Source organism: Polypterus senegalus, chromosome 3 (assembly GCF_016835505.1).
Source record: "Polypterus senegalus isolate Bchr_013 chromosome 3, ASM1683550v1, whole genome shotgun sequence".
NCBI classification, from domain to species: Eukaryota; Metazoa; Chordata; class Cladistia; order Polypteriformes; family Polypteridae; genus Polypterus; species Polypterus senegalus.
The window spans coordinates 100,589,768-100,617,086 of NC_053156.1; the positions used below are offsets into that span (position 1 = coordinate 100,589,768).

The 27,319-nt window shown below is 38.0% G+C and overlaps 2 protein-coding genes across 2 annotated transcripts in view; one reads left to right on the forward strand and one right to left on the reverse strand.

The window, feature by feature from the left end:
• The window catches only part of sprtn (SprT-like N-terminal domain), a 35,331-nt gene extending 21,991 nt beyond the window's left edge, over positions 1-13,340 (reverse strand). The window contains exons 1-3 of the mRNA XM_039747677.1: positions 12,655-13,340; positions 3,655-3,754; positions 1,980-2,108 (exon numbers count right to left, since the gene is read on the reverse strand). Coding sequence (XP_039603611.1) covers positions 1,980-2,108; positions 3,655-3,754; positions 12,655-12,974 — 549 coding nt within the window. The 5' untranslated portion in view covers positions 12,975-13,340. The remainder of the gene's footprint in view (positions 1-1,979; positions 2,109-3,654; positions 3,755-12,654) is intronic.
• A 323-nt stretch (positions 13,341-13,663) lies between these two features.
• On the forward strand, positions 13,664-17,233 carry exoc8 (exocyst complex component 8). The gene has a single exon (XM_039747676.1). The coding sequence runs from the start codon at positions 13,791-13,793 to the stop codon at positions 15,849-15,851; it is 2,061 nt and encodes a 686-aa protein (XP_039603610.1). The 5' UTR covers positions 13,664-13,790; the 3' UTR covers positions 15,852-17,233.
• The last annotated feature ends 10,086 nt before the right edge of the window (positions 17,234-27,319 follow it).

A 27,319-nucleotide genomic window follows, 5' to 3' on the forward strand; every position in this document is an offset into this window, starting at 1 on the left:
ACGTCTGCATACTCATCCAGATCACATGTACTAACCTCATCCCAGTGTACACAATTAAAGCAGTCCTGGAGTTTTTAATCTGTTTATTTACGGTAGTTCAGCACTGAATTACATTTCTTTCTGGCATCATGCATTTTAGTCACTGGTTATAAACTGACAGCAGGAATATGGACAGATGATCAGACCAGCTTAGATGGGGGCATAGTATTGTTTACTTTCAAAGTCGAAGATTTTATCCAGTGATGTATCATAATCCTCCAACGGTCAATAGAGAGGAATAGAAAACACGATGACAACATCGACTCCACAGACACAGCATGCATCAGCAGCCACACTGATGGCATTATGAACTTAAAAGAGAGTTCTGTACAATGATGGAGAGTAGCTGGTTGACAAAGAGAAAGGACTAAAGGATGGGGAGAGAGCAACATTTACATACAAGCAGAAGGGGAAGAAATGGAATAGAAGTAAAAGTTGTTATCGTCTACAAGAAAGTTAAAAGCAGTGCTCCATTATTGACATTTTAGAGGTATCCTCTGTGGCACTAAAAACAGGAAAATTAATTATGAATGATGAGATTGGGCAGCAACCTTATAGTTACCAAAAATATGCCCAAGACAGAGGGCTCACCTGATAGCTTTTTTTGGTGTCAGTTGCTGATGTTAGTGCTCGGTACTGTTACATTTACATGAACGTTTAACGTTCAACATTATAAGACCATTAACATTCTATTTAATTATACTTATAGAAGTAATGTTATTTATGTTGCTTCACAAGTTGTATAAGAACCACGGGATATGACTGACAGACACTTAAATTGAACAATGAAATTAAAATAACTAATTTAGCTTTTAATGTGACAAAACTGCAATAGATTGATACAAAAATATAGTATATCAGCTAACATGGAAAGTGTGCAGGCAGCTGCGGTGAGTTATAAGAAATATCTTTTCAAAAAGGACTGCACAAGGGCAGTCTTTGTAGAAATGGTCATTCTTATACAATGTTATTTTCTGCTATACCTGCCTTGCACTCTCCATCTTGAATTTTTTTTTAACTTGCACTGCATTTTTATCACTCTTTAATTAATACTGTTTTTATCAGTATGCTGCTGCTGGAGTATGTGAATTTCCCCTTATCTATTTTAATGCCAACTTTGAGGCCAAGAAACAGCCAGCTCTTACTCAGTAACACTCTTAAACAATAAATGCACCAAAATAAAGAAAAGGTTCTACTATTAAGTTAATTTGCTGTCCTCAATTTCTGTCAGTACTTGATATAAACTTTTACAGTAATGCAAGTACAAACACAAACATGAATACTCTACATAGAAATAAAACAAGACAAAATTACAGTATCTTTAAAGATGTGACAACTTTTAGAACTCTTACTGTAAATAACAGACAATATATCCAAGTGTTTAAAGCATTACTTGGCTAACATCATGACTGTTACCCTGCAGAGCACAGGTGGTTTGTACACCACACTTTGGGAATCACTGCCATATGTAACAATTATAGTAAAACTCTTAATAAAATCTGCTTCCTCAGTTAAAAATTAGAGAGAAGATTTAAATAAAAGGGGCTGGACAGCAACAAGTAAAATAAAATGACACTTAAAAACATACAATTTTCATAGTATTACAGCATACTGCATAAAAAAAACCTGAAATACATTATACAATAATGAGCAAAGCACATTTTTTTCACATTCTTTAATTACAAAAACAAAATCCAGTACTCTTAGTGAAATGTTATAATCCAAGTTTGATTAAAAAGCTTCTCATGCTAAGGCAAAATACACCAAAAGCAGATTCAGTTGCAGCAGGTGTCAGCTTAATATTTAAAATAACACAGTAATGTACATCACTGATCATCAGAATAGAAATAATTAAATTATCACATTACTAACAAAAGACATTTATACATTAAAATTTACCACGTCTAAGAAATATGTCTATGGGTATTTCCCCTACTTACTGTTATTTTAGTTCCTGAGGCACTGTTAATCCGGTTCATATGCTTACAGAATTCAGGACCATGCCCATCACGATCTCGGTTGTTTTGGGTAACAAACAGGAGAGCATGAATCATTTCATGCAGCAAAGTCTAGGAGGAGTATATGAAAGTCAGTATTTCTAAAATACATAAAAAAGCAGTCAACAGTTACAAAAAAAATCTCTGTTACTATAAAATACATATAGTATGTTACTTATGTTACTTCAGAGTGCCCAGTTAAACCTGAATCCAAGCCTTCTGTTGATTCTTCTAAAATATAAGCTATCCATTAGTAAAATGTTTAGACTAGTAACACAAGTATACACTGAAATATTTTTTCATTACTTCATGCGATTTTTATATTTTTTTGGCACTATGTTTAAAAATGAAAACCATTTTCACCATCACATAGCTTTTTTTCATAAAATATATTTTTAGACTGTCAGTTAAAGGTTGCTATATTGTTTTACACTATAATATTATAATCAATACTTTAAGAATACTTTTTTAAATGTATTGTTTTCTAATATTAAAATCTACGTTGAAAGCAAGTTATTATTATTTTTTTTTTTTTTAAAACAGTCATTAACTACAATGAGCACCATTTGTTCATGTATGGGGGGGCCTGAAAGTTCTGTGCATTTTACTGGGTCAGCAGTAAGGCCATACAACAATCCCATGTTTTCTTACCAAGAATTCACATTGGCTTCAGAAGAAATGCCTAGCTAGAAAAAGCTACAGCAAAAACATCATAAAACCTAGCTTGGTGAATCCAGAAAAAGTACTGCTACCACTGCTCCATATTGGGCTTGCTTTAATAAAGCAGTTTGTCAATGCCCTATTAAAAGACAGAGCCATTTTTGTATTTGTGCCCAAAGTTTCCGGGTTTGTCTGAGGCTTGATTGAAAGAAGGCATTTTTGCGAGAATGGTACTAGAAAACTCATTTTCAAAGAAGAATTTGATGGTGCAATGAAAGACCTGGAACAAAATGCTTTAATTTCATTCAAAGAAGTATTTTCTAAGTGTTTTTAGTAACAATAAAGATCCAAATTATAAAGAAACCTTAAAAACTGTATTAGTTAAGTTTAAGAAATTCAGTTACATCATGAGTCTCAAGATTCTATTTTTGAACTTGCATTTGGAACATTTCCCCTTAGAGCAGTGAGTGAAAACCAGGGTAAAAGAATACATCAAGGACATGAAAATAAGGTACTAGGGACATTGGGATGTTAGTATGTTAGTGGACTACTGCTGGACAAAAACAAGAAGTGACAAAAACTAGAGAAGTTACAGTATATGTAAGTCAATGAATATGTATTATTGTTTTCTTTAAATGTTTTTAAACATGTAAGATTGAGTAAATATTTCATGTTAAATTGATTTAGAACAATATTGTATGCAAATTGTGTGATTTGTTAAATCGGAATTAAATTTCTTTTCAGTTTTATACATGTGAACGTGACATTATGGAAACATTCTAATTAGATTTTTGTGTTCATAAATGCAAATGAAAATAACTATTTATAATTGAAATTTTCTTTGAGTTTTATTTTGCAGAACACTGAAATTAAAACTTGTTACTGGAATATCAAGGTAAAGGAGTCAGCTATATATAAACAGAGTAGGGTAAGTGTTGATTTCATATTGTCTACTTACTTCAACTAGATCCCGTCGTGGTCGTAATTTCAGCAAAGGTTCACTGAGACGGATAGAGCACAGACCGCCTCTACCTTCATAGGAACACACACCGGCACACCTAAAATTCACATGAGCCCACAGTTGAGTCAGCAAAAATCTCCAAAAGATTAAAAGTTACATGGTGTCACTAAACATTTATTCATCATTTATAAAAATATTAATCATTTTAAATAAAAAATAAAACGGAAGCAGCAGTCCACTTCAATTTAAAAACTAAAGCAGACAGAATAAGAATGGAAGCAAACACTAATGCAGCAAGAATTTATGTGACCTAGTTAATATATTAACAGTGATAATCAGGACTGCTCACACAAAGCAGTTAGACTTAGAAAAATCAACCACACGCACATTTAAATGCACATAAAACCAAGAAAATATTAAATCAAATTGAAGAGCTGTACTATGCAGCATTAAACTTGCCACTATAAACAGTACCCCTAAAGGTAGATTAGTAAAATGCTTTCACACGTGCAACTATAGGCTGATATAACTGTGCCCATATGCTACCATCTGTCATTGTCTAAATTTGGAAAGGTAATCAATTTTCTTAACTTTGTAAAATGTCCCTGTTAGAAACTACTGGTGTGCACTACACCAGATTCTGAGTATGCCCTATGCCACTTCTCCCAACTCAGAATCCTGGTTCATCCAGACATTCACAAGTACCTAAAAAACAACAATTTTTATTATTAATATGAAGATGTGGGGAGGTTCAATTTGCCAAAAACGCAATTTGGTCTTTTTACCTGTTCATGCAATATAATTAATGGCACTGTAGTTACAGGTGCCCCGTTAAAAATCATAAATTTGGTATATGCAGAATTGCTACCAATTAGTAATCAAAGAGATACAATGTGCATTGATCAAGTTCCTCATTGTGCATGGTTTCCCAAAGAAAGAAATTATGTTGTGAAGGACCTGCCACCTTAGGGTGTGGTGGTGACTTAACACCATTACAATATTCTACTTAATCTTTGTTAGTAATGTAAACGTTATGACATTAAAAAGAGTATTCTACATATATGTGTAACATATTAGTAATTTGCATTCTATCACTCATAAATAGTGACAATATGAATATATCAATACATATACAAACACTGGAGTTCCAGTAGTGCTGAACTCAATGAACAGATGGATTTCATTAATGCTGGAAGACAGCTGTTTATACTTCTGATAAATTCTGCATGTACTGTAATCTAGTAGGTGAGGCACTGAATTAAATATTGCAAGACTTTTGATCTAGTACTACCTCTAAACTATGAGCTCCTTACAGACATGGCAGACTATTTAACAGTATATTTCCTGGTCAAATGCATATATGAACAAAGCAGAGACAAAAATATTACAAATTGCAAGGATCTGAACAAAATTAAGATTGATGTGTTAATCACAAAAAACAGAACAAAACCCACATATAAGACATTCACATTTTCATATGACTGAATATATATATATAAAAAGCATTGGTAAAATGGAACAACAATCTATCCCAGCCAAGGATGTTGATTGTGCAAGTTTCTTGCTACCAGCTACTAATTTCCAACAGCACGGCAAGTGGCATGCTTATGTGGCACTGGAACAGAACTTGAAGTGGTGACACAAAGGACTTGTCCTGTACAAAATGAGCTTTCTTGCTGCTTTCAGGATTTTTGAAAAAGCAGTAACGTGTTTATAGGGTGTCACACGCGAGTGCATGGGAGACAGTTTTAAGGGCTCAGGGGATGGTAATTCTCCTCCAATCCGGGTTAGGTGTCACTGTATGATAATGCTTTTTCTTTTCCTAAGGAAAATTGATAGCTCTCCTCCTACGACATCATTTCTGGTGTCTGCCTCTTCCTGCCATGTTGCCAGAAGAATTGACATCTTGGACAGTCTGAATAGGACTTCGGTCTGAGAAGACTCAATTTTGCATTTTCATTCTCTTTATTTCTTGATCAAAGCTTATTTCAGTCATACAGGGTTTGCCCACAGGTTGCCTAACACTTTCACTGTCTCTTTTGATCTTAATACAAGGGTCATTACTGTCATGTACAGAGTTTTGGTATATCTAGTATGTCATACTTCTGCATATTAAATGTGTCTCCATATTTCCAGAACCTTACATTTAACATACATTACACACGAAAATTATATTATATTATATATAAAAAATAAAACTATGAGGTCAGTGGCTGCAGACATTTTCTCCAACTTTCTAAATCCATGCTCTTTAAAATTGCCTCTTAAATACTATCAAGGGGGTAAATTACCGAGTTGTCCTGGCATGCGTCAAAACATTTATCTCAATAAATTCCTAGCATAGTTAACTCAGAACTTTTCATGGCTGAATATGGGAACGTGGCCACCTGCATGGCCCTAAGCTAGTCACTTATCCTGTATTTGCTTCAAATATACAAAACATATATAAACAAGTTGACAATACCACTGTCCTTGTAAAGCACCTTGAGTAAGTGTGCTTGCTATATAAAATAAAGGCTAGTTGTTTTTTCAATAGAACATGCCTAATATATGAATAAACTGAAACATTTTCTCTTCTTTTGGAAGGTGGTGAAGGGAACAGTTAAATTCACAGCTTTTTAGCCAGGTTTACTTATATACTTGAAAATCAAAATTACCATAAGTGGAAAAGTTATGTGTGTATAGATCTCATATTCATAACATATACACTGAATATTCATACAAATAAAACAACATTTTCCATTAATAGTGTGATTACAGGATGCAAATGCTAAATAACCAAATTATTGGTTAATTTGGTATGTTTATTTTGTATTTTTTCTATTTTTGGTTATATGAGGCAAGAGGTCAGCATTACATCAAAATTCAGCAATTTTATCAAAGTACAGTGTGTTTGATTTGTCAAACAATATTCTCCATACGTCTCATTGCAGATGACCTCATCATTAGAATGCGATGAAATAGATGGAAACTTGTCTATTGGCAAGTCTTTTTTTTTTTTTTTGAAAAAAATACAGTATAGCCTGTTTTTATCTTACATTTACCACCAAACTGGTTTCTTTCTCAAATTCTCAAAGTTCATTCTGTAATTAGTACACAACATTCATATCATGCCCTGATGCACTTATCAGCCTAAAGAACTGTCTCAAATGCTTACATACGTTAAGAAATACAGAAATGACTTTTTGTAACACAAGTCAGTGCCATCTAAGGGGCAGTTATAAGGAACAGTGCCAGCTAGTGGCTATCAGACAAATTGTTACACTGGTAAAGAATATAGAACTGTGCATACTGGCCACAAAGTTAGCAAGTTTCTTTTTTTCATTAAGGATTTGGAGGCTTTAACTTTCACCCAGCAAAATGAGAAAGTGTGCTAATTTTAAAAGAGAATAATTAATCCCACAAATCTGTTAAATTTTTACTCGAGATTCCAGCTGTTTGTAGCACATACACGTATAGCCATGACACAAATGTGTACAGCAGAGACACTCCCTCTGTGAGAGTGTACAGTCACTAATTTTCACATAAGAAATATGTCTATATGTTTGCTGCGGTCTTTGGAGTGTGTTTGTAATGTTACAATCACAGATTTATATGGTCATTATTGTCACATGTATAGAATATTGCAAAATTCTTACTTGCACATGCTAATCAACAGGCAACACCTTGCACTCTCTGTCACCATGATTAGTGAGTACAACAACCTTATCTCAAAACTTAATTCTTCCTGCATTTCAAGACTATTCATCCATCCATCCACTTTCAAACCCATTTATCCTGAGCAGGGTTGCAGAAACGCTGGAGCCCATCCCAGCAAATATTGGGCACAAGGCAGGGCTATGATGATCCTTTCAGTAGAATGTCAGGGAAAAAGTGGGGTGCAGATTATACCATGAACAAGTTCCATATACTCGCTAGCCAGAGGCAGCCTCCTGTGACTCAAACATGGCTGAGAAACACTGGTTTTGGTGTATTTATCTGCATGACTAGATCTGTGCTCTGGGATATCAGCAAAGGCATTGTCCCCAACCCCCATAACCCAACATTGGAAGAAACCAGTATGACAAGTTTATTCCAGCCATGAAATGCAAGAAAAGCAACAACAAGAAAAATAAATAAGTGCTGTGACGATGCGGTTTCAGCGCCACGCTCCCATCGGCTGTTCGGGAGCCCTTGAACCCTTGAACCTTACACGGTCAGTAATGTCACCGAGATGAGCTGACAAATGGGGACAAATCTCTCAAAGCCAAGGGATATATTCCAAAAGTGAAAAAGTGCTTTTATTTAAAACAATCAAAAAACAAAAAGTGCAGTGCAACAAGTTCCAATAAATAAATACGTAAAACCAGTGTCCAGTGGGATTAAAACCATCAATAAATAAATCCTTTAAAATCAGAGGTTAATACGCAGTCTCTCTCCCTCATTACTCTCTGGCCCACCTCCGTCTTTCTTTCTCCCCGGCTCACCCATTGCTATCACAGCCGGCGGAGTCCCAACAGCCACGAGCTCCTTCAGTCAACCTCCGTCTTGTATAACAGTACAACTTTGCAGTGCTATGGGATATGACATCTATACTTGGCACAATGATAGCTGACAGAATGGGGCACAAATAAAAAACTTGATTCCAGTGTTATGCATCACATATACTGTAAAATAGATGAATATTCTTTCTAAGCTTCTTTTTTTTATTTCCAAACATTCCAATATACATAATTAGATAATTTTTTAAGCAATTAGATTCAACCAAAACCTCATTTATTTGGAACTCAAAACATCCACGTATCCAAAGAGCGACCCTACAAAGACCTAAGTCAGAAGGTAGCATGGCTCTACCTAACTTTCAGCTTTATTACTGGGCAGCAAACATACAAGCTATAAAAACCTGGACACAAATAGATGAACATACACAGCCCTGGTCCGCAATAGAAACAAAATCCTGCAGCACTTCTTTATATCCCCTGCTTTGCGCCCCAATAAATGCAAATTATCAGCAATATACTAACAAACCAATTGTGCTTCACCCACTCAGAACATGGAACCAATGTAGAAAGCATTTCAAGATGGAGAATCTTTTATCTGTGGCACCTCTGCAGGAGAACCACCACCTCTTTCAACCCTCGCAAACATATGCAGTTTTTAACATCTTAAAAAGATTTGGGATTAAATTGCTCAGAGATCTTTATATAGACAACATCTTTGCATCCTATGGACAATTACATTCCAAATTAAACTTTCTAGCAACACATTTCTTTCACTACCTTCAAATTAAGAACTTTGTTAAACAGAACCTGCACGATTTTGCACATCTCGCACCCTCCTCCATGCTGGAAAAAATATTGCTCAATTTTGAGGGCTTAGACACCATTTCTGTAATATATAAAACTATTTTAAAGTCCCTCCCTTTCAAAGATCCAAGAGGACAATGGGAAAAAGATCTCTTAATCAATATATCAGAAAAGGTAAGTAAATATACTGATTTGTTAAGTTTAAAGCATACAGAGTGAAAACCACTCATTGTGGTCCCTTTGTAAGGCAGCCAGAGTAGGACTTTTGCATGGCCTAGCTTGCAGTCTTTTTCAGAGAAATACTCCTGCTGCTATACTAGCCAATCCAGTCCTCTTTAACCCCTTTACCATAACCCCTGCTTGTCTCTGTCGGTCTGTCTGTCTGTCTGTCTGTCTGTGTGTGTCTGTGTGTGTCTCTCTCTCTCACACACACACAGAGAGTTATCACCAAGTTTACTTGTCTGCAGTGACCTGCAGGAAGTGCGGCTTTCAGAACAGAAAGCTTGTGAATAAGAAAGCGATTTGTTGTGATAATCTTTTAGCAATGGCCATTTGAACCAATTGTAGATTCCGGCTCTAGCAGTAGTGAAGCACATTATGGTAACAATTTAGAATTAACAGTAAAATATGATGCAACTTCTAAATGTTCATGGTAAAACAGATAGTGTGGACAACTTTTAAAGTTGAATCCTGTGGATCAACGAGCATCAAGGCATATTCAAGGTATATTTATCAGGTACATGAGGATACCTTACAAAACTTCACTCTGTTAATAAGTGATTAGATATTAGCTGTAATTGTGACTGAGCCCAACAGCCGTATACAATCACTCATCCTGCATGGTACACTGAAACCAAATTTCATGTGCATATCTGATATCAATGGCTTTATCTGCACTTCTTATATATAATAATTCAAAAGCCTAAACATTGAATTGTACTGATCAACATAACCTTTATCTGAAACACCTCATGGACCACGAATGAGGAGGGAAGAAAAAAAAAAAACAACAACCATTTAGCTTATTTCTCAGGCGTTTGCATTTTGTTGACAATAACTTATCTGTTACTTCACACTTTTTAAAAATATTTTTTCTACACTTTACATAATTGAGCAGAATGTTGTTTCGGACAACTGACATGATTTGGAAAAGATGTCTGACAATGAAGCGATACAAACTGTACCTTGTAAAAATCAATGGAGTTGGCAGCATGTATGCTGAACTATTTAGTTTATTGGTAGCTAGACAAAAGTGCCCCAAGTCTGCAAACTGGTAAAAAACTAAACCTGCTGATAGGTTTTCTAATTTTTTTTTTTTTTTAAGTATTTTTATTTTCATTTTTCTTACTATTACCTTAACAGCTAAAATTGTGAAAAAATTGTTCCAGGTTAATGTTATTAAATATTCTTTCTCCCTCTCTCTCAAAATAGAAAGAACAACAAGACTCACTTTGTTTTTAACATTTGAAAAGGAATGCTGTGCTCTGCTGAATATCAAGTACAGTCCCGATCAAAAGTATAAGACCACTTGAAAAATGGCAAAAAAATCATATTTTGCATTGGTGCATCTTAACAAGGTTCCAAGTAGAGCTTCAACATGCAACAAGAAGAAATGGGAGCGAGACAAAACATTTTTGAGCATTCAATTAATTGAAAATAACGATTAAATTGAAACAGGCTGTTTTACAACTGATCAAGATTTTAGGACCACATGCCTTTAAAAGGCCAAATCTGTGCAAAGATGTGGATTGTCATGTTCTGTCAGGTAGTCACATGTTCTGATGGCAAACGCAAAAAAACTCTCCCTTTTTGAACGTTGTCGGGCTGTTGAACTGCATAAGCAGGGTCTCTCACAGCGCGCCATCGCTGCTGAGTTGGGACGCAGTAAGAGTCATTTGGAATTTCTTAAATGATCCTGAGGTTTATGGAACAAAACAGTCAAGTGGAAGACCCAAAAAAATTTCACCAGTACTGAGCCGGAGGATCCCATCGGCTGTCCGTCAAGACACTGGACAATCCTCGACCCAAATTAAGGTCGTTACTGGTGCTGACTGCAGCCCCATAACCATCAGACGGCATCCGAGACTGAAGGGCTTCAAAAACAAAAAACATCTTCAAAGACCTCGTCTCCTTGAACGCCACAGAACTGCTCGTTTGGACTTTGCAAGAGAGCACCAAACAGGGGAATTCAAAGGTGGAAGAAAGTTTTATTCTCTGATGAGAAAAAATTTAACCTTGATGGTCCTGATGGTTTCCAACGTTATTGGCATGACAAGCAGATCCCACCTGAGATGTTTTCTACGCGCCACAATGGTCTGGGGTGCTTTTTCCTTCAGTGGAACAATGGAGCTTCAGGAAGTGCAGGGGCGTCAAACGGCTGCTGGCTATGTCCAGATGTTGCAGAGAGCATTCCTCATGACTGAGGGCCCTCGTCTGGGTTTTTGAACAGGACAACGCTACAGTACACAATGCCCGCAGGACAAGGGACTTCTTCCAGACGAATAACATCACTCTTTTGGCCCATCCTGCTTGTTCCCCTGATCTAAATCCAATTGAGAACCTTTGGGGATGGATGGCAGGGAAGTTTACAAAAATGGACAACAGTTCCAGACAGTAGATGCCCTTCGTGCGGCCGTCTTCACCACTTGGAGAAATGTTCCCACTCACCTCATGGAAACGCTTGCATCAAGCATGCCGCAATGAATTTTTGAAGTGATCAACAATAACGGTGGAGCTACTCAGTACTAAGTTCATGCTTGGAAGTTTGATTTCTGTTTTGCGGGGGTTTATGGGTTTTTTTGGAGGTGTGGTCCTACACTTTTGATCAGCTGTAAAACAGCCTGTTTCAGTTTAATCGTTGTTTTCATTAAATTGCATGCTCAAAAAATGTTTTGTCTCACTCTCATTTCTTCTTGTTGCATGTTGAAGCTCTACTTGGAACCTTGTTAAGATCCAACCATGCAAAATATGATTTTTTGCCATTTTTCAAGTGGTCTTAAACTTTTGATCGGGACTGTATTATTTTCAGCTTTGGTATTCCATACTCTGTCCCGTTCTCTCTATCCACCTTAACAAAAGGACAAGTGTCTGTGCACCCATCCAGTTGCTACATCTGTTATATGCCATTTGGTATGGGATTTCTAAAATAAGTCCAAATGTATGTGATGTGCAAAAGAAAAATGCAATGCATGTTATTACTACAAACGTTAGTAATGTGCCAATTGTTGGAAAGAAAAATGCAAAGCATTTTATTACTAAATGCATTTCAAAAGAAATTCCAGTAGACAGTGCACTGCAAACAATTAAAACTGAATACACAGAAGGTCGATATTAATTACTTTTGTTATTTGGGTAGCATAGCTAATATCACTTACAAACGCTGATACTGTTTCGGTGGGTTTTGCTGCTATCCATTCACCCATTCCATACTCTCGCACTACATGATGTTCTTGTATCGCACCAATTTAAGTTCAGACGACTTCTAGACTTGGACATTACTAATAGTTTATTCATAATTCACTCAGAACACCTAGATGAAGTCCGAACAACAATTCAAGCACCCCCACCGAAAAAATCCGATCCTGCCATTAACCCAGTTTTTGACTAAACTCACCTTAAAATTACTTTTAAATCAATGCCCAATTCAATCTCTGCTAGCGGTGGGCTACAATTTAACACACATTAATTAACAATAAACCACAAAGGTGCTTACAGGGTCATACGAGGACTCCATTTCACCTCCACGCTGCTCAGTTTGCCCCAGAAGAAAAGATCGTTGAACTGCAGAAACATTGCCCTAATGTCGGGGTTGGGGTCCAGCATCTCCCAGGACTCGTCCACGATTGACAATGGCCTCTCGGGGTTAAAGGAGGTACTCCTGGCGCGTGGCACTGGTACGACTTGGAGGTCGCTATCCATTTTCCTTTTTTTAGCTTCATTATGGAGGGGAAAACTCAAATCATTCGTCGTCGATAACGACTCCAAATCATACTGCTCCTGCAGTCTTAGAGCAAACAGAAAATCGTCGTCCATGGCGACTTATCCGCTAAAGTAAGCCAAAGAATCAGCTCAGCACACGTTATCTTTAACATAGGCACCGAAGCAAGCGCTGTAACCAGCGTTGTAAAGACATGACGATTCAGTGCGCTTGAATGCTACTAGATTTACCACTTCAGTACTGTTCCCTGCGGATTACATCCTTGTCTGCTGTTACGCGCTGTTTCGACTTCATTAATCAATTTTCATTGTCTCATGGTCAACATTAATAAAAGCATAACCAAATCTGATCTACTCGACCCGTTTATTTTTAGTTTCTTTTTGTCGTTGTTATTGCACTGTTTGAACTGACTCAGCGTCACTTCCTACGTAAGCGGAACGGGCGGGTGCAGACGTTCTTAAACTCGTATCCGATCTGCGCCTGCACATTTTGTTTATGAGCGCAGCCTACAGACGCTTGACAGAGGTTGATGTTCTGCGCAGCTTTTACTGTTTACGCAAATACAATGCTGCCGCGACGAAAACGCCAAGCTGGCCGGGCAATTAAAAGCTACACAGAGTTTATTTAAACTACTCCATCAGTATGTATATTTAATCAGTTTTCGCGGAAAAAGACTATTTGGATATTTTTTATTTGTCTAAAGTAAACGTTTGTTACCTAGCATGCCCTTATACCCCCTCACTCGGCTTACATCATTAAGTACTATTTTTAACAGTGTTGCGCCTGGTTGGCCAACAGTGTGATGCATCCCGTGAGCTGCGCACTGGGATTCGGAAGGAAGCTTCCTAATGAAATACACTTAAGGTATATCTTGAATTCAAATATATAATTGTATACCACAGACACTGAAAATGGCTGATACGGGGAACAGGTTGCGCAAAATGTTAGAATCGCCTAGCTTCGATTCAGCAAATTACGTCAAGCAGCTCTCTCAGCAGTCGGACGGGGACCGGGACCTGCAGGAGCACCGTCAAAAGATACAGACCCTAGCCGACGAAACTGCGCAGAATCTTAAGAAAAATGTATACAAAAACTATCGTCAGTTCATCGAAACGGCAAAAGAGATCTCCTATTTGGAAAGTGAAATGTACCAGTTAAGTCATATACTTACAGAGCAGAAGAGCATCATGGAAAGCATCACCCAGGCCCTGCTCTCCACGGACAAGGACGAGACCGCCAAGGAGATGCAAGCGGCGTTCCCTAAAGAGACGGAAGAAGGGAAGCAAAGGACTTTAACTACCTTGCTGGAGAAGGTGGAGGGTTGCAAGAACATCATGGAAACCCCAGGGAGGTATTTGGTATATAACGGTGATTTGATTGAGTACGACGTGGACAACATGTCTGTCATTCAAAGAGTCCACGCATTTTTGATGAATGATTGCCTTTTAATTGCAACATGGCTATCGGTTCGTCGTGGGGCAGTGAGATACAAGTATAATGCCTTGTACGACCTAGACAGCTTTGCAACTGTCAATGTAAAAGATAATCCACCCATGAAAGATATGTTCAAGATTTTGATGTTTCCTGACAGTCGCATCTTCCAGGCAGAAAATAGTAAGATCAAGAAGGAGTGGCTAGAGATTTTGGAAGAAACCAAGAAAAACAAGGCGGTGAAAGAAAGGCGCAAGAAAGAGGAGGATGTCCCTCGGTCGCCAGTCCGAGACCGTCCGGATGTTTCAAGTAACCCTTTTCTTGAAGCAGAACCAGTTGCTTCTGAAGAGGTTGTAGACTTGAGTCTGGAGTGGATTCAGGAGCTACCCGAAGATCTAGATGTGTGCATTGCACAAAGAGACTTTGAAGGTGCAGTAGACTTGCTGGATAAGCTGACTGAGTATTTGAAGGACCAGCCTGTAACACAGCCCGTCAAGGATCTTAAGAGTAAAGTGGATGAGAGAGTGCGCCAACTCATAGATGTTCTTGTCTTTGAATTATCGCCAGACAGATCTTTGCGTGGTGGACCTAAGGCGACACGTAGGGCAGTGTCACAACTTATACGCCTTGGGCAGTCCACAAAGGCGTGTGAGCTCTTCTTAAAGAACCAAGCTGCTGCTGTCCAGACAGCAATCCGTCAGCTTCGAATTGAGGGTGCCACTTTGCTCTATATTCACAAGCTCTGTAATATCTTCTTCACTAGCCTCTTGGAAACAGCCAAGGAGTTTGAAATGGACTTTGCTGGGAATACTGGTTGCTATTCAGCTTTTGTAGTTTGGTCCCGCACTGCAATGAAGATGTTTGTGGATGCCTTCAGTAAACAAGTGTTTGACAGCAAGGAGAGCCTGTCAACTGCTGCAGAATGTGTGAAAGTGGCAAAGGAGCACTGCGAACAGCTTACAGAAATTGGTTTAGACCTAACCTTCACACTCCAATCTCTTTTAGTTAAGGACATTAAAGCAGCACTTCAGAGCTACAAAGATATCATCATTGAAGCCACTAAACATCGTAACTCTGAGGAGATGTGGAGAAAGATGAACCTGATGACTCCTGAAGCCTTGGAAAAACTCAAGGAGGAAATGCGAAATTGTGGAATTGGCAGCTTTGAGCAGTATACTGGAGATGACTGCTGGGTGAATCTCAGTTATACTGTTGTCGCTTTTACAAAACATCTCATGGCATTCCTGGATGAAGGTCTTAAATTGTATTTCCCAGAGTTGCACATGGTTCTTTTGGAGAGCCTTAGGGAAATCATACTAGTAGCCATTCAGCATGTTGATTACAGCTTAAGGTGTGAGCAGGATCCCGAGAAGAAAACATTTATTTTACAGAATGCCTCTTTTCTTTATGAAACCGTCCTCCCAGTCATTGAAAAAAGATTTGAGGAGGGTGTAGGAAAACCAGCCAAGCAGCTACAGGACTTGAGAAATGGCTCTCGGATGATTCGTGTGAATCCCGAGAGCACAATGTCAGTGGTGTAAATTAAGCTTGTGTGGATATCACTTTGGTGCAGTGCATTGTGTAGACAAGGGGCATTTCAATCTTAAAAAGTGCATTAAATGAAAGAGGGGTTTTAACCAAGATAAATACTTTATTCAAATAAGCCAAAAAAGAAAATACACATGCAAATAAGATTAATTAAACTTTTGTTATCAATGTGCCACTGTTTTGAACAAACAGTGAATACAAAGTTATAAGAAATACAACTTCAAGAATAACAGATACAGTGACTTGAAAAATCCAATCAAATTAATCTTTTTCAAGTTTACAAAAAGTGGCTTGAGTTAGTAAACAATAATCAACCTTTGATAGCAAAAGAATCAATACTAAAACAAATTGTGCTTCTGCAGTCGGTGTCTTTAGGTGGAACCTGCTTCAATAACTTGCTTAAGCTACGAGCGTCTTTGTCAGGAAACATTATTCTGATTTGTGAGCAGAGCTGATAATTTGTTTATGTCAGTTGAAATTATATTTAGCTCAACAGAATGCAGATTTACACTTGTATGTTTCACTCTGATTTTTCATGTTTTAACAGACTTGAAGCATTTTATGTCAAAGAAGCCAAGAGTTACAATATTATTTAGATTTTCAAGATGTTGATTCTGCAATCCACATTTCATTCAGTCACATGAATTTTTTTAAAGTTTATATTTTACGTACACATTAAAGCTGTTCTTTTTAGTTTTTTGGTGAAAAAAATGAATTGTTGTTTGTACACACTCATCCCTATACACTATTTTAAGCAAACACACCCCTTCAGGAATAGGAGTTTGTCTTGGCTAATACTAAAAAACAAATGTTACACTTATTTAGTATTGAAAAGCAGCAAAAATGCAGGACTGTGTTTGCAGTTTTATGCAAGTCATCTTTCTTTTGTAGCTTTTTTTATTTTCTGAATTACTTTAATTTTGAAATAAGCTGCTCAGACGTCAGCTGGGCCAAAGCTGTTGTATCTATTAGCAATATAATATTCTGTCAAAATGTTTTGTTACTCTCCAGCCAAGTTTTTTCTTTTAATTCTCATTTCTTTATACATACAGTACTCATTTATGCCTGTATGTAAGGGATGTGCTGAATTTCCCAGGCATGGAATCAGTTTTTCAAAGCACTTTCACTTCTGCTGTCAGTATTTTAGTTTTTTTTTCTGTTTTGCTGTTTATTTATCATTAAAATGAGCTTCCTATATGTGTTGTTTGTTAATTTGTGATTTTTGCCTACAAAGGTCATCTAGCTTATTATTTTTATTTTTTTTTCAATGTTTTGTTTGAGAAAGTGTACTATAAATGGTAGTTTTCATGTCAGCACACTAGTCACTTTGTCATTGCAGTATGTGGCATAATAAATGCAGGAATATTTCATTGGATTCTGCTGGTAGGCCTTTTTTTCTTCAAAGGCACCAGTCACAAAGGTTGTATTCACTTGCACTGCAAATTCAAAACCCCAAATCATATATACAGTATATTAAAGATGGATGCAGCAACATGTAGAAGGAACAATTAGGCAATGGTAATTCCCATGCTAAAAAATAAAAAAGATTAGAGGCACAACTATACATACATAATATCTCATCTCCAACCTTCTTTTCTATTCTGTTCTGTTCAGAGCGACGGGCACTGAGCAGGCTCCTGTCAATCATGGAGAATCCACTGCACAATATCATCTCCAGACAGAGGAGCAGCTTCAGTGACAGACTGCTGTAACTGTCCTGCTCCACTGACAGACTGAGGAGATCGTTCCTCCCCCACACTATGCGACTCTTCAGTTCCACCCGGCTGGGTAAACGCTAACATTATTCAAAGTTATTGTCTGCTTTTACATGCATTTTCATTACTCTTTAATTTAATATTGTTCTTTATCAGTATGGTGCTGCTGGAGTATGTGAATTTCCCCTTGGGATTAATAAAGTATCTATCTATCTATCTATCTATCTATCTATCTATCTATCTATCTATCTATCTATCTATCTATCTATCTATCATTTTATTAGTGCTGGAATAATTGTTACCCATTTTTCCATAATCAAGATAGTTTGGTGCTTACGTACTTTGCTGAAATTAAAAAAATAAATAAAAACAGTGTAGCTCTGATGATGTTTATGAGTACAACTATATTAATGTTGCAAGAAGAGTGTAGTGATGTGGGGCCTATGTATAATTACTGCATCCACAATCCTATAGTTATAGTAATACCGCAGAGTACAATGGAAGTGTTACATGTCGAACCAACATAAAAATTGTCATCTCTCTCTGGCACCATGAAATAAAAAATGTATTAAAACACACAGCTTAATTTTAGTTAATAAAACACAAACCATCTTACCCGTTGTACTCTATTGCCATTTCCAATGTCAGATGCCTTAACCCATTTATGCCTGGTGTTCCATTATTGGAACGACAGTCAGGTAATTTTATATGTTATGTATAATGTAAAAAGTGGATTTGCCTAGTGTTCCAATTTTGGAACGCCACATACCTCAACAATGGAATGTAATATTTTTTTTTTCTCTTCAAATTCTTGTTCCTTATATTTTTCTACGCAACATATGTGAATTTCATGCACAAACTCCTTAGGCATAAATGGGTTAATGGAAAATACATCCATTGTCCCACGGACTGACTGATTATTATGAGTGTTATATTGGTATGACTATCATACCACCACCCCAAAACGTATCCCTGAACTTTTTACAAAAAGCAAACGTGCTTCAGTTGTTTTATTTTCATGTTTATATTTTCAGTGTAATTCAAAAGAAAGAATTATATTGAAAAAACACTCAGTACTTCATCTTATTACATGTGGACACCCTCTACAGGTTTTAAATACATTGTCAGTATGATGAGCTGGTTATGTCTGACAACAGTATATTTCAGTAGTGTAAACAAAAAAAGTAAAGTCTCATAAACTTAAGTCACCATAAAGCAGGTATTCATAAAGACTGATGACATCCAGTCATTTTCCACACTTTGTTTTTATTTTTATAATGTACTCATTGATGAGGCATGCAACATTTTTTTTTGAGTTACTTGGCTGATGCCTTTATCCAAGGTGACTTACAGTGTTTACGATACAATTGGTTACATTTTTTTGTTATTTTTCCAGTTGGAGCGCAGGCAGGTCTAGTGACTTGCTCATGGTCACACAGTGTCCGTAGCAGTTAAGGTGGTGCTGGAAATTACAATGTTAATGTTTATGAACCAAGTATGTTACTATAATTTATTTTTGTATTATTTTCCCTTTATACTTCCACATCATTGCAGGAAACTTAAACTCTCAAGAAAAAAACCTTGTAAAGTTGTCATTTCTTCCTTAACCAGAACTCAGGGATTCAAGTAATGTAACGCAGCAAAGCTGTCTGCTGTTCCTCCATCATTTAACTGAGATCATTTATACTAATAACTCAGTAGGAAGAGGTCTCAAACTGCTGTACAGTCCTCCTCTGATGTATTTAAAGTACCACATGTTCAAAATGACTAAAATTTACTAATACTGTAGTTTTAGGAAGCAAATTGTGAAAATAGTAAAAACTGCATACTGTCAACAGACTCTGATTTATAGTTAATACTGTTGCAACCCATCCATATACAGTATTTCCAAGTGTAAGGTTAACACTTTGAAGTGTCTTGTCTGCTGATTGAATTCTACATATTATGGTGTGGGTCTTTCTGTACAATGTGATTTTTAATAGTTACCCCTGGAAGGGAAAACATAAAATAAGGCTAACTAGATTGCTTAAAAGACATAAATGCCTCACCTGTTTGCCTTCAATTTATTCCCAGAGGTAACAATCATAGATGCTGCTCGAGTTTTTTAAATAGAAAAGATGATAATGAACAAGACGTTTTTAACCAGTTCTACATTTCAGACTAATTAATCAAGAATTACAAAAAAAAAATCACATAAACAATTGTCATATGTATTTTGTAAAAACTCAAGACATTGATTTGTATCAATCACTAACTGCATTCATTCTATTATTTCCATGTTTCCCATTAATACTTTTGAGTCTTTGTCTGCTGTTTGAATTGTACATATTATGGTGTAGATTGTAGAAGAACTGATAGAAATATATAATGTTTTAACACTTCTGTGCTTTATTCCATAAAATATTACACTATATAAGTAGACCAACTGCAAAAATCAACAATTGTTTAATGTTAAATTTTGTTACGAAGGCATGATTTAATAAATGGACATAAAAATAAAAAATATATAAGGAAATCCATCCATTTTCTCACCCGCTGATTCTGAACACAGGGGTCTGCTGGAGCCAATCCCAGGGCACAAGGCAGGAACCAATCCTGGGCAGGGTGCCAACCCACCACAGGACGCACACCAAGCACACACTAGGGCCAATTTAGAATCGCCAATCCACCTAACCTGCATGTCTTTGGGAGGAAACCCACGCAGACACATGGAGAACATGCAAACTCCACACAGGGAGGACCCGGGAAGCGAACCTGGGTCTCCTAACTGCGAGGCAGCAGCACTACCACTGCGCCACCATGCCGCCTATTAGGAAATATATATGTAAAATATATGAGGATAATGTTTAAGGTATTTTTATTATAGGAGTGTAGCATGGTAGTTAGCTCTGCTGATTCACAGCTCCAGGCACCGGGCTCAGTTTGTCTGCTTTGATGGTGCACATTCTTGTAGCCTATTTCTGGCCCAAAAACACAACTCAGAACAGGGGGCAAAGGATGAAATACTCAGATATTAGAGGAAAAACAGCACTTAGGTTAATTTTAAATGCTGATATAATTTATGGAAACAAATTGTTCTAGGAGTGGTAAAGCAATACACCCTTTAAATGTAAACCGAGACAAACTGCTCAGCAAACCAGAGCTGAAGGCCAAACAGCACTTCAAAAGCTGATTTCATTTATTGAAACAAGCAGCAGCTAAGGCACAAGAATGCAGCATATCATCAGAACAAGAGTCTCTTTGACAATAGGGACATGGGAAAAAATCTTTGTGTGACTGAGTCATGGCTGGTCAGCTGGTGGTTCTGTTCGGATGAAATGGTTCAAAGGCTGGATAGCTCAATTTATTCCCAGCAGAACAACACTTAGATGTTAACTTTTGTGAAGATGACACTAAATGGTGTGTCATCATGCTGCCCTTATTCAAGTATGTTTACAATAATATCCCAATAAACAAAGTTATTCCAGGCCCTCCATCTTCTGTCGCTTTGTCTTAGTTTCATGAAAGATTTTGCGTTTGACCTTCAGCTCTGCTCTACTGGGTAGTTTGTGTGTGTTTTTACATTTGAAAAGGGGATTGTCGCATGGTGCTTGTAGTGTCTGATTGAAGTACAAGCTAAAACATTTTTATATGTATACATGCAAACTAAATGTATGTATAAATACAGTAAAGCAAAGGAATCACATACGGCAAATCTGTATAACCAATTAAATCATAAGTCAAAATCACTTTTTCTTGCTGATTATTTTTGTCACATGCTTTGCTCCTCATGCGTTGGTGTACTCCAAGTACCCGAAGGCATTATTTGGTAAATGTAAGTTAACAAAGAGAGTGTAGGTTTTGCTGTATGCATCAGATGGTCCCAGTATTATTAGGCTCAGGCTCTGCAAGATTAAGGTTTACATCACTACCAAGGTCTTAAAATAAATGCACAGCCAGTGAGACCCCTTGTATTCTCTCAATAAATGGTAAACGTTTTTATCAACCTGTAAATAGGTGTGTTTCTCATTATCTTAATAGTGGCACATTATGATGTATTAGAGCAGTCTCTGTTCTTCACATTGTTTTTTTGCAAATTCTAATATTCAGGAAATGGTATGTTTATCAGTCAGTTAGCTTTCACTTTTTATGTTGTGGAATTCAACACTGCAGTAATGTTTTCTTCTTATATTAACGAGTCAAACTTTTCTCTGCGCCTGCTATTTCTGTTATAAATTCAGGTCAGGACAGGTTGGGGAGCATGTACTGGTACAACATGTTGCCACAACCACCACACAACAAAACAGCTCAAAAACCCCCATGGCAACCCAATGCAGACACACGGTGCAGTCCTACCCTCCAAAACCATCTATCTACTACAGCCATGTGTTGCATGGGCAGCCCCTTAGCCTAATCCAGCCACTTCTGAGAGCCGGATCACCCTCGGGGAAATGCGCCACATGGTCATAGTACTTTAACTGATGCTCCCTCATAATGCAGGTAATATGCCTCATTCCGTACTCCATGAGCAACCGCTTGTTCGACACAAAGTCAAACCAGCAGTAATCAAGGATTCTCCAAAGAGACACAGTACCGTAGAAATCCATTCTTCATGTCTGGTCAGTGGATAGCGTTCATGTCTCACAACAATATAGCCAAACAGGAAGCACCAGGACTCTAAAGACTTGGACCTTCAATCTATTTGAAAAGATATGGAGAACACCACAAACCCCTATCCAGCGACCTCATGACCCCCTGTGCTCTCCCAAGCCATCTACTGACTTCATTGGAAGAGTCACCAGAGACATGAATGTCGCTGCCGAGGTAAGTAAACCTCTCGACGAGGTCGACATTCCCTCCGCAAACAAACACACTACTGATGGCTATGCCCAAGGGGTCACTAAAGGCCTTGATCATAGTTATTGTTCAGGACACTCGCAAACCCAGAAGACTCCTCGCTCAGTCTCTCAAGAGCCCCAATCAGAGCCTCCATTGACTCCATGAAGATCACAGCATCATTAGCAAAGTCAAGATCAGTGAATCTTTCTTCATCAACAGATGCCCCACAGCCAGTCCATGCAAGCATTGAAAAGAATAGGAAGAACAAACCTCTGATGAACCCCAGAATCAACTGGAAAAAACGCAGAGATTCTGCTTCCACTTTACAAAGCACTCTGTGAATCAGTGTATAGGCTGGCCATGACATCCAGCAGTTTCAGGGGAATCCCATTAAGTCTCAGGATGTCCCACAGGGCAGCTTGATCAGCTGAGTCGAATGCTTTATGAAAATCAACAAAGGCTGCAAAGAAACGCTGCTGATATTTGTGTTTGTGCTTGATGAGAACACTAAGTGCCAGAATACGGTCGATGGTAGACTTCTTATGCATGAAGCCTGACTCTTCCAGTTTCTGATAGGTAAGCCAGTGACCATAGAAGAGGTGTGTGGGGCTCAACAGGTTGCCCTGCATATGCCGAAAGAAGGGCGGCAGGGTATGGAGCCCCGGTATGAAGGTTGACTGCACCTGTCTGTGGACGTCTCCTCCTTCTACAAGGTCCAGACAGGATAAGGGGAGGAGACACCAAGTTTAAAGGGAAGCATTCAGGCTCACTGCTTTATGCACTGCCTCTGGTTTTTCACCTCATTTTTTTTAATGGATTATTTATTGAACCGTTTTTAACCTCCACCAGCACCTTTTAATTTTGGTTTATTTATATATTGAATATTTTTGTAAGCACTGCACAATTTGTTTGGACACTTTTGTGTTTGAATTGTCTTTTAATAAAAGCGATGTTCACTTTTGCACCTACCCCTTTCAATTTGTTGTGTGTTTGTCCTCATCTGCTGGCTTATCCGGTCATGACTATCAACGGTGTCGGGTTCAAATGACTCCTAGAATGGAGTGGGAGCAAGGAGCCGACCCCCACTGTCACAGGATCCTATTGACGATGACCCTAGCAGGGACCTTACCAGGCACTGAGAGCAGTGTTATTCCCCTGTAGTTGCTGCAATCTAGGCAAACAACCATCCCTTTCCAAATAGGGACAACAAGTCCCATTTTCCAGTCAGTTGGGATGATTCCTGTCTCCCAAATGGAAGCAAAGGTTGCTTATCATAGCCTGGAGAAGTTCAACCTGGGATACCACAGATCCCTGCAACCTTCCCTACCCTCAGGTGGTTCACTACCTATGCAATCATAGACTGGATATTTAACAGCTAATTGGAGGATCAGACTCAGGAACCATGGACCCAGAGGTGTCCAACGTCCTAGATGGAGGATCAGCCTTAAACAGCTATTCAAAGTAGCCAGCCCAGCAGGTCACAACTGCAGCGTCATCCTTAAGGACCATGACTCTCCGAGCAACAGATTCAGATGTGCGTAATGCTTCGAGTCCTCTGTAAGCTGGATCACTAGACCATAAATAGTGTATCACCTGCTCACAGATTCCTGTAGCAAATACCTCCTTATCTGCCACCCCAGTGCACTCGCAGCCATCCTTCTTAGTTCCCAGTACAACCTGGAGTTGCCATTAAGCCATGTGTTGCAATTCCTCTTGATAATTATCAGGGTGCATTGTGGGATGAAATATCCACAGCACGTCACAAATAAGTTGAAAAAAAATATATATATATATATATATAAATAGTGAAACTGGACACTGTATAGCGCCCAACCCGGCACAGACTCAGACACAGGCACGTGTAAAACACAAAGGACTTTTTATGTTTCTTCACCTATGGGGTACGTCTTCCCTGTGAACCCCACAGGCACAACACAGTCCAAATAAGCACTTCAAATAAACCACAACACTTCCGTTTGCCACCACCACTCCTCCCTGGCAATCTCATCCTCTTCCTCCTGATTCTGGCTCCTGAGTGGTGGTTGCCGGCCCTTTTTATAACCCACCCGTAAGTGCTGCAGGTGCTTGACCACCTGCATCTGATTGCACTTCCGGGCGGAGCTGTAGAGTTGTCCAGGCCGGCTCAGGGACCCATGCAGCACCCCCTGGCGGCCACCCCAGATCCCAGCAGGGCTGTGGAGAACTCCATCTCCCATGGAGCGCTGCGGGAAACTGAGGCACCATCGTCAGCCAGGGAGGCTACCACCAAGCGTCCCGGGGGAGGTACTGAGAAGCCCATGGTTTCCTGTTTGTATTGACCTTTATAATGTTTACTTTTTATTTTTAGGACCATGCCAGCTTTGGTATTTTAGGGAGTTTGCAGGGGCTTCCTCCTAGTATTTCTTTACTCCCATAATGATAATGCAGGTGCAACTTTTAGCCAAACTGTGAGGTGAGTAAGAAACTAAACTAGTCTTGTTAAGTGTATATTTTTTTAGGAACTCACTGCTGTTAAAACAGGAAGATAACACTGTAGGGTGCTAAAAGTTCTTTTGCACAGAACAAAAAGTCCTTCTTTTGTAGAGAATTAATGACTGGTATCTGAGTGCGTGGGAAGGTTAAAAATAAAGCTTGCATTTAGAAGAACAATTGAGCAGTTGTCTATTCAGTTTCTGAGACGTGGTTAACCAGTTTCACTCTGGGCTGTTTGCAGTTAAAAGTCTACCCATGGAAGTGCGTCACATAATTGGCACATATTTAAGTACATTTAAGGAAGAGAGCATGACATTCATTGTCCCCTGCTGTGGAAGAAAATTATTTTTTTCATCATTATGCTGTAATTCCTATATTTTGTTTTATTTCCACTGAAGTATATTCACCATTAAATTACTACAAACACTGTTTAATGGGCTTTAAGAGTTTTTATTTTAATTAAAATAATTTTTACTGTACATTTTAAAATATGGAAAATATCAAAGTATTGTAAAGAAAATTTGGTAGAATAGCTGTAAGACAGAAGAAAGATGGTTGGGTGTTCTGTAACCACATATTGAAATAATTCAAACATTATTGGTGTACAGTATATACATAAACGAGGCCCATCAATTAATTCTACATCACATTTGTCCAATTTAAGTGTTGCATGTATAACCTGGCAGCATTGGGTAAAACCAATCTTGGTTCATCACCCAACCATTGCAGCACCTCCTTATGTACACATCCACCCATACAGGGCTAATTTACGATAACCCTTTAAGATAACCTTAACATTTTAGATTTGGAAAGATAGCCCACAAAAACACAGACCAGGCCTTTGATTTAGGAACATTATAAACCATTGTGCCTCCATACTGCCCAAAAATTGAGAACGGTTCATGAAGTTTGTTAAGCCTGTTTAGTCTTGAGCAGACAAGACTCCCTAGGAACCTAATCAAGGTCTTCAAACTTCTGAAAGGAATTAATAAAGTAGATCCAGCACTATTTTTCCAACTTAAGGGTGAATCCCATTCTCGATGACACGAGTGAAAATTAAGTGGAAGTGCATTTAGGCCTGAAAACAGGAAGCACTTCTGAATCTGGAAGAAACTATCAAGACATGTATTTGGAAGCTGAAACCTTGACAACCTTTAAGAAGTATCTGGAAAAGTTATTGGGTAGCTATTAGATAAACAAGCAAGCTTGCTGGACTGAATGGTCTCCTGTCATTTATTTTCTTACGTTTTTATGTTATAAAGAGTAAAATCTTTTTTTCATTAGGTATAAAACAAGAGCTATGTAAAATGTATCCGGAACAGTAAGGGTGAGTTAAAATAGACAGACAGTGAAATCACCTCTGTGGGAAAACTTCATAAAGCAGAAACAACTTGCTGATGTATGTATTTCCCTGTGTGCACGCAACTGAACTTGCTGATGGAGGGTTGCCGACCCAGATTTGTGCATGCAGGTAGCCAGTGGCAGCGACATCCTAACCTTGAGAACAGTCTGCTTGTGTTTCATTAACTTGTATTGGGGATCTGTTTGCCCTCAGTAACAGCTATTAGAGGTGAAAAAGAGGAAAATATACAAAATATACAAGTTGATGTAACCACTGTCAAAATAAAATTAAAACAGTAAACTAATTTGTAGTTGAAGTCTCATGGAACATTCCTCTGTTTTAAGATGGACAATTTCATAAATTTACCGATGATTTTTATTGGGAGATTTTGAAATTTTAAAATTGTGTACAATGGCATCTGTTCAAGATATCTCAACGGAAAGGAAACTGTTTTGACAAATTTCCTTGAAGAGTAAATGTGGCACATTTCAACAAAATTGGTCTACGAGTTCTTTCATGCGGCCAGATAGGCAGGCAGGAAGCAATAAGTGTGTCACGCATTATATACCTAAAAGAGTGACTTGGCTGATCCATGTAACTATAAGTGAGCAAACTTTATATGCATCATGGGTAGAATAATGAAAGAAATTATTAAGGAAAAGTTCACACAACATTTGGAAAGAACATGTGTATTAGTGAGCAGTCATCATAGGTTCAGATGAGTGAGGTCATGTCTCACTAATCTGCTGGAATGTCATGATCATGTAACAGAGACATATAGTCTAAGAGGTGCATATGATACAGGTGTCAAAGGTTATTGTCATGTGTACAGAGTATAGTGAATTTTTTAAAAGCATGTGCTAATTAGAAAACTTTAAAAAAGAAAAGTTCCAGGTATCAAACTAAATGAAGTGAGAATTCAAGACACAGTGTGTAGGTGTGTACTAAATAAGCTTAAACACAAGTGAGAAACAGATTATTGTGCAAGAATTGGGTGATGTTGAAAGTGGTGTGCCTCAGGTATCAGTGCTTGGGACACTGCTCTTTTAATACAGTATATAAAAATGGATAGGTAAGAATATAAATAACAAACTGGTTAAATTTGCATATACAA

What these genes read in the sequence shown, in the direction of transcription:
- exoc8 (XM_039747676.1), top strand. Translation starts at nt 13,791, where the DNA reads ATGGCTGATACGGGGAACAGGTTGCGCAAAATGTTAGAATCGCCTAGC.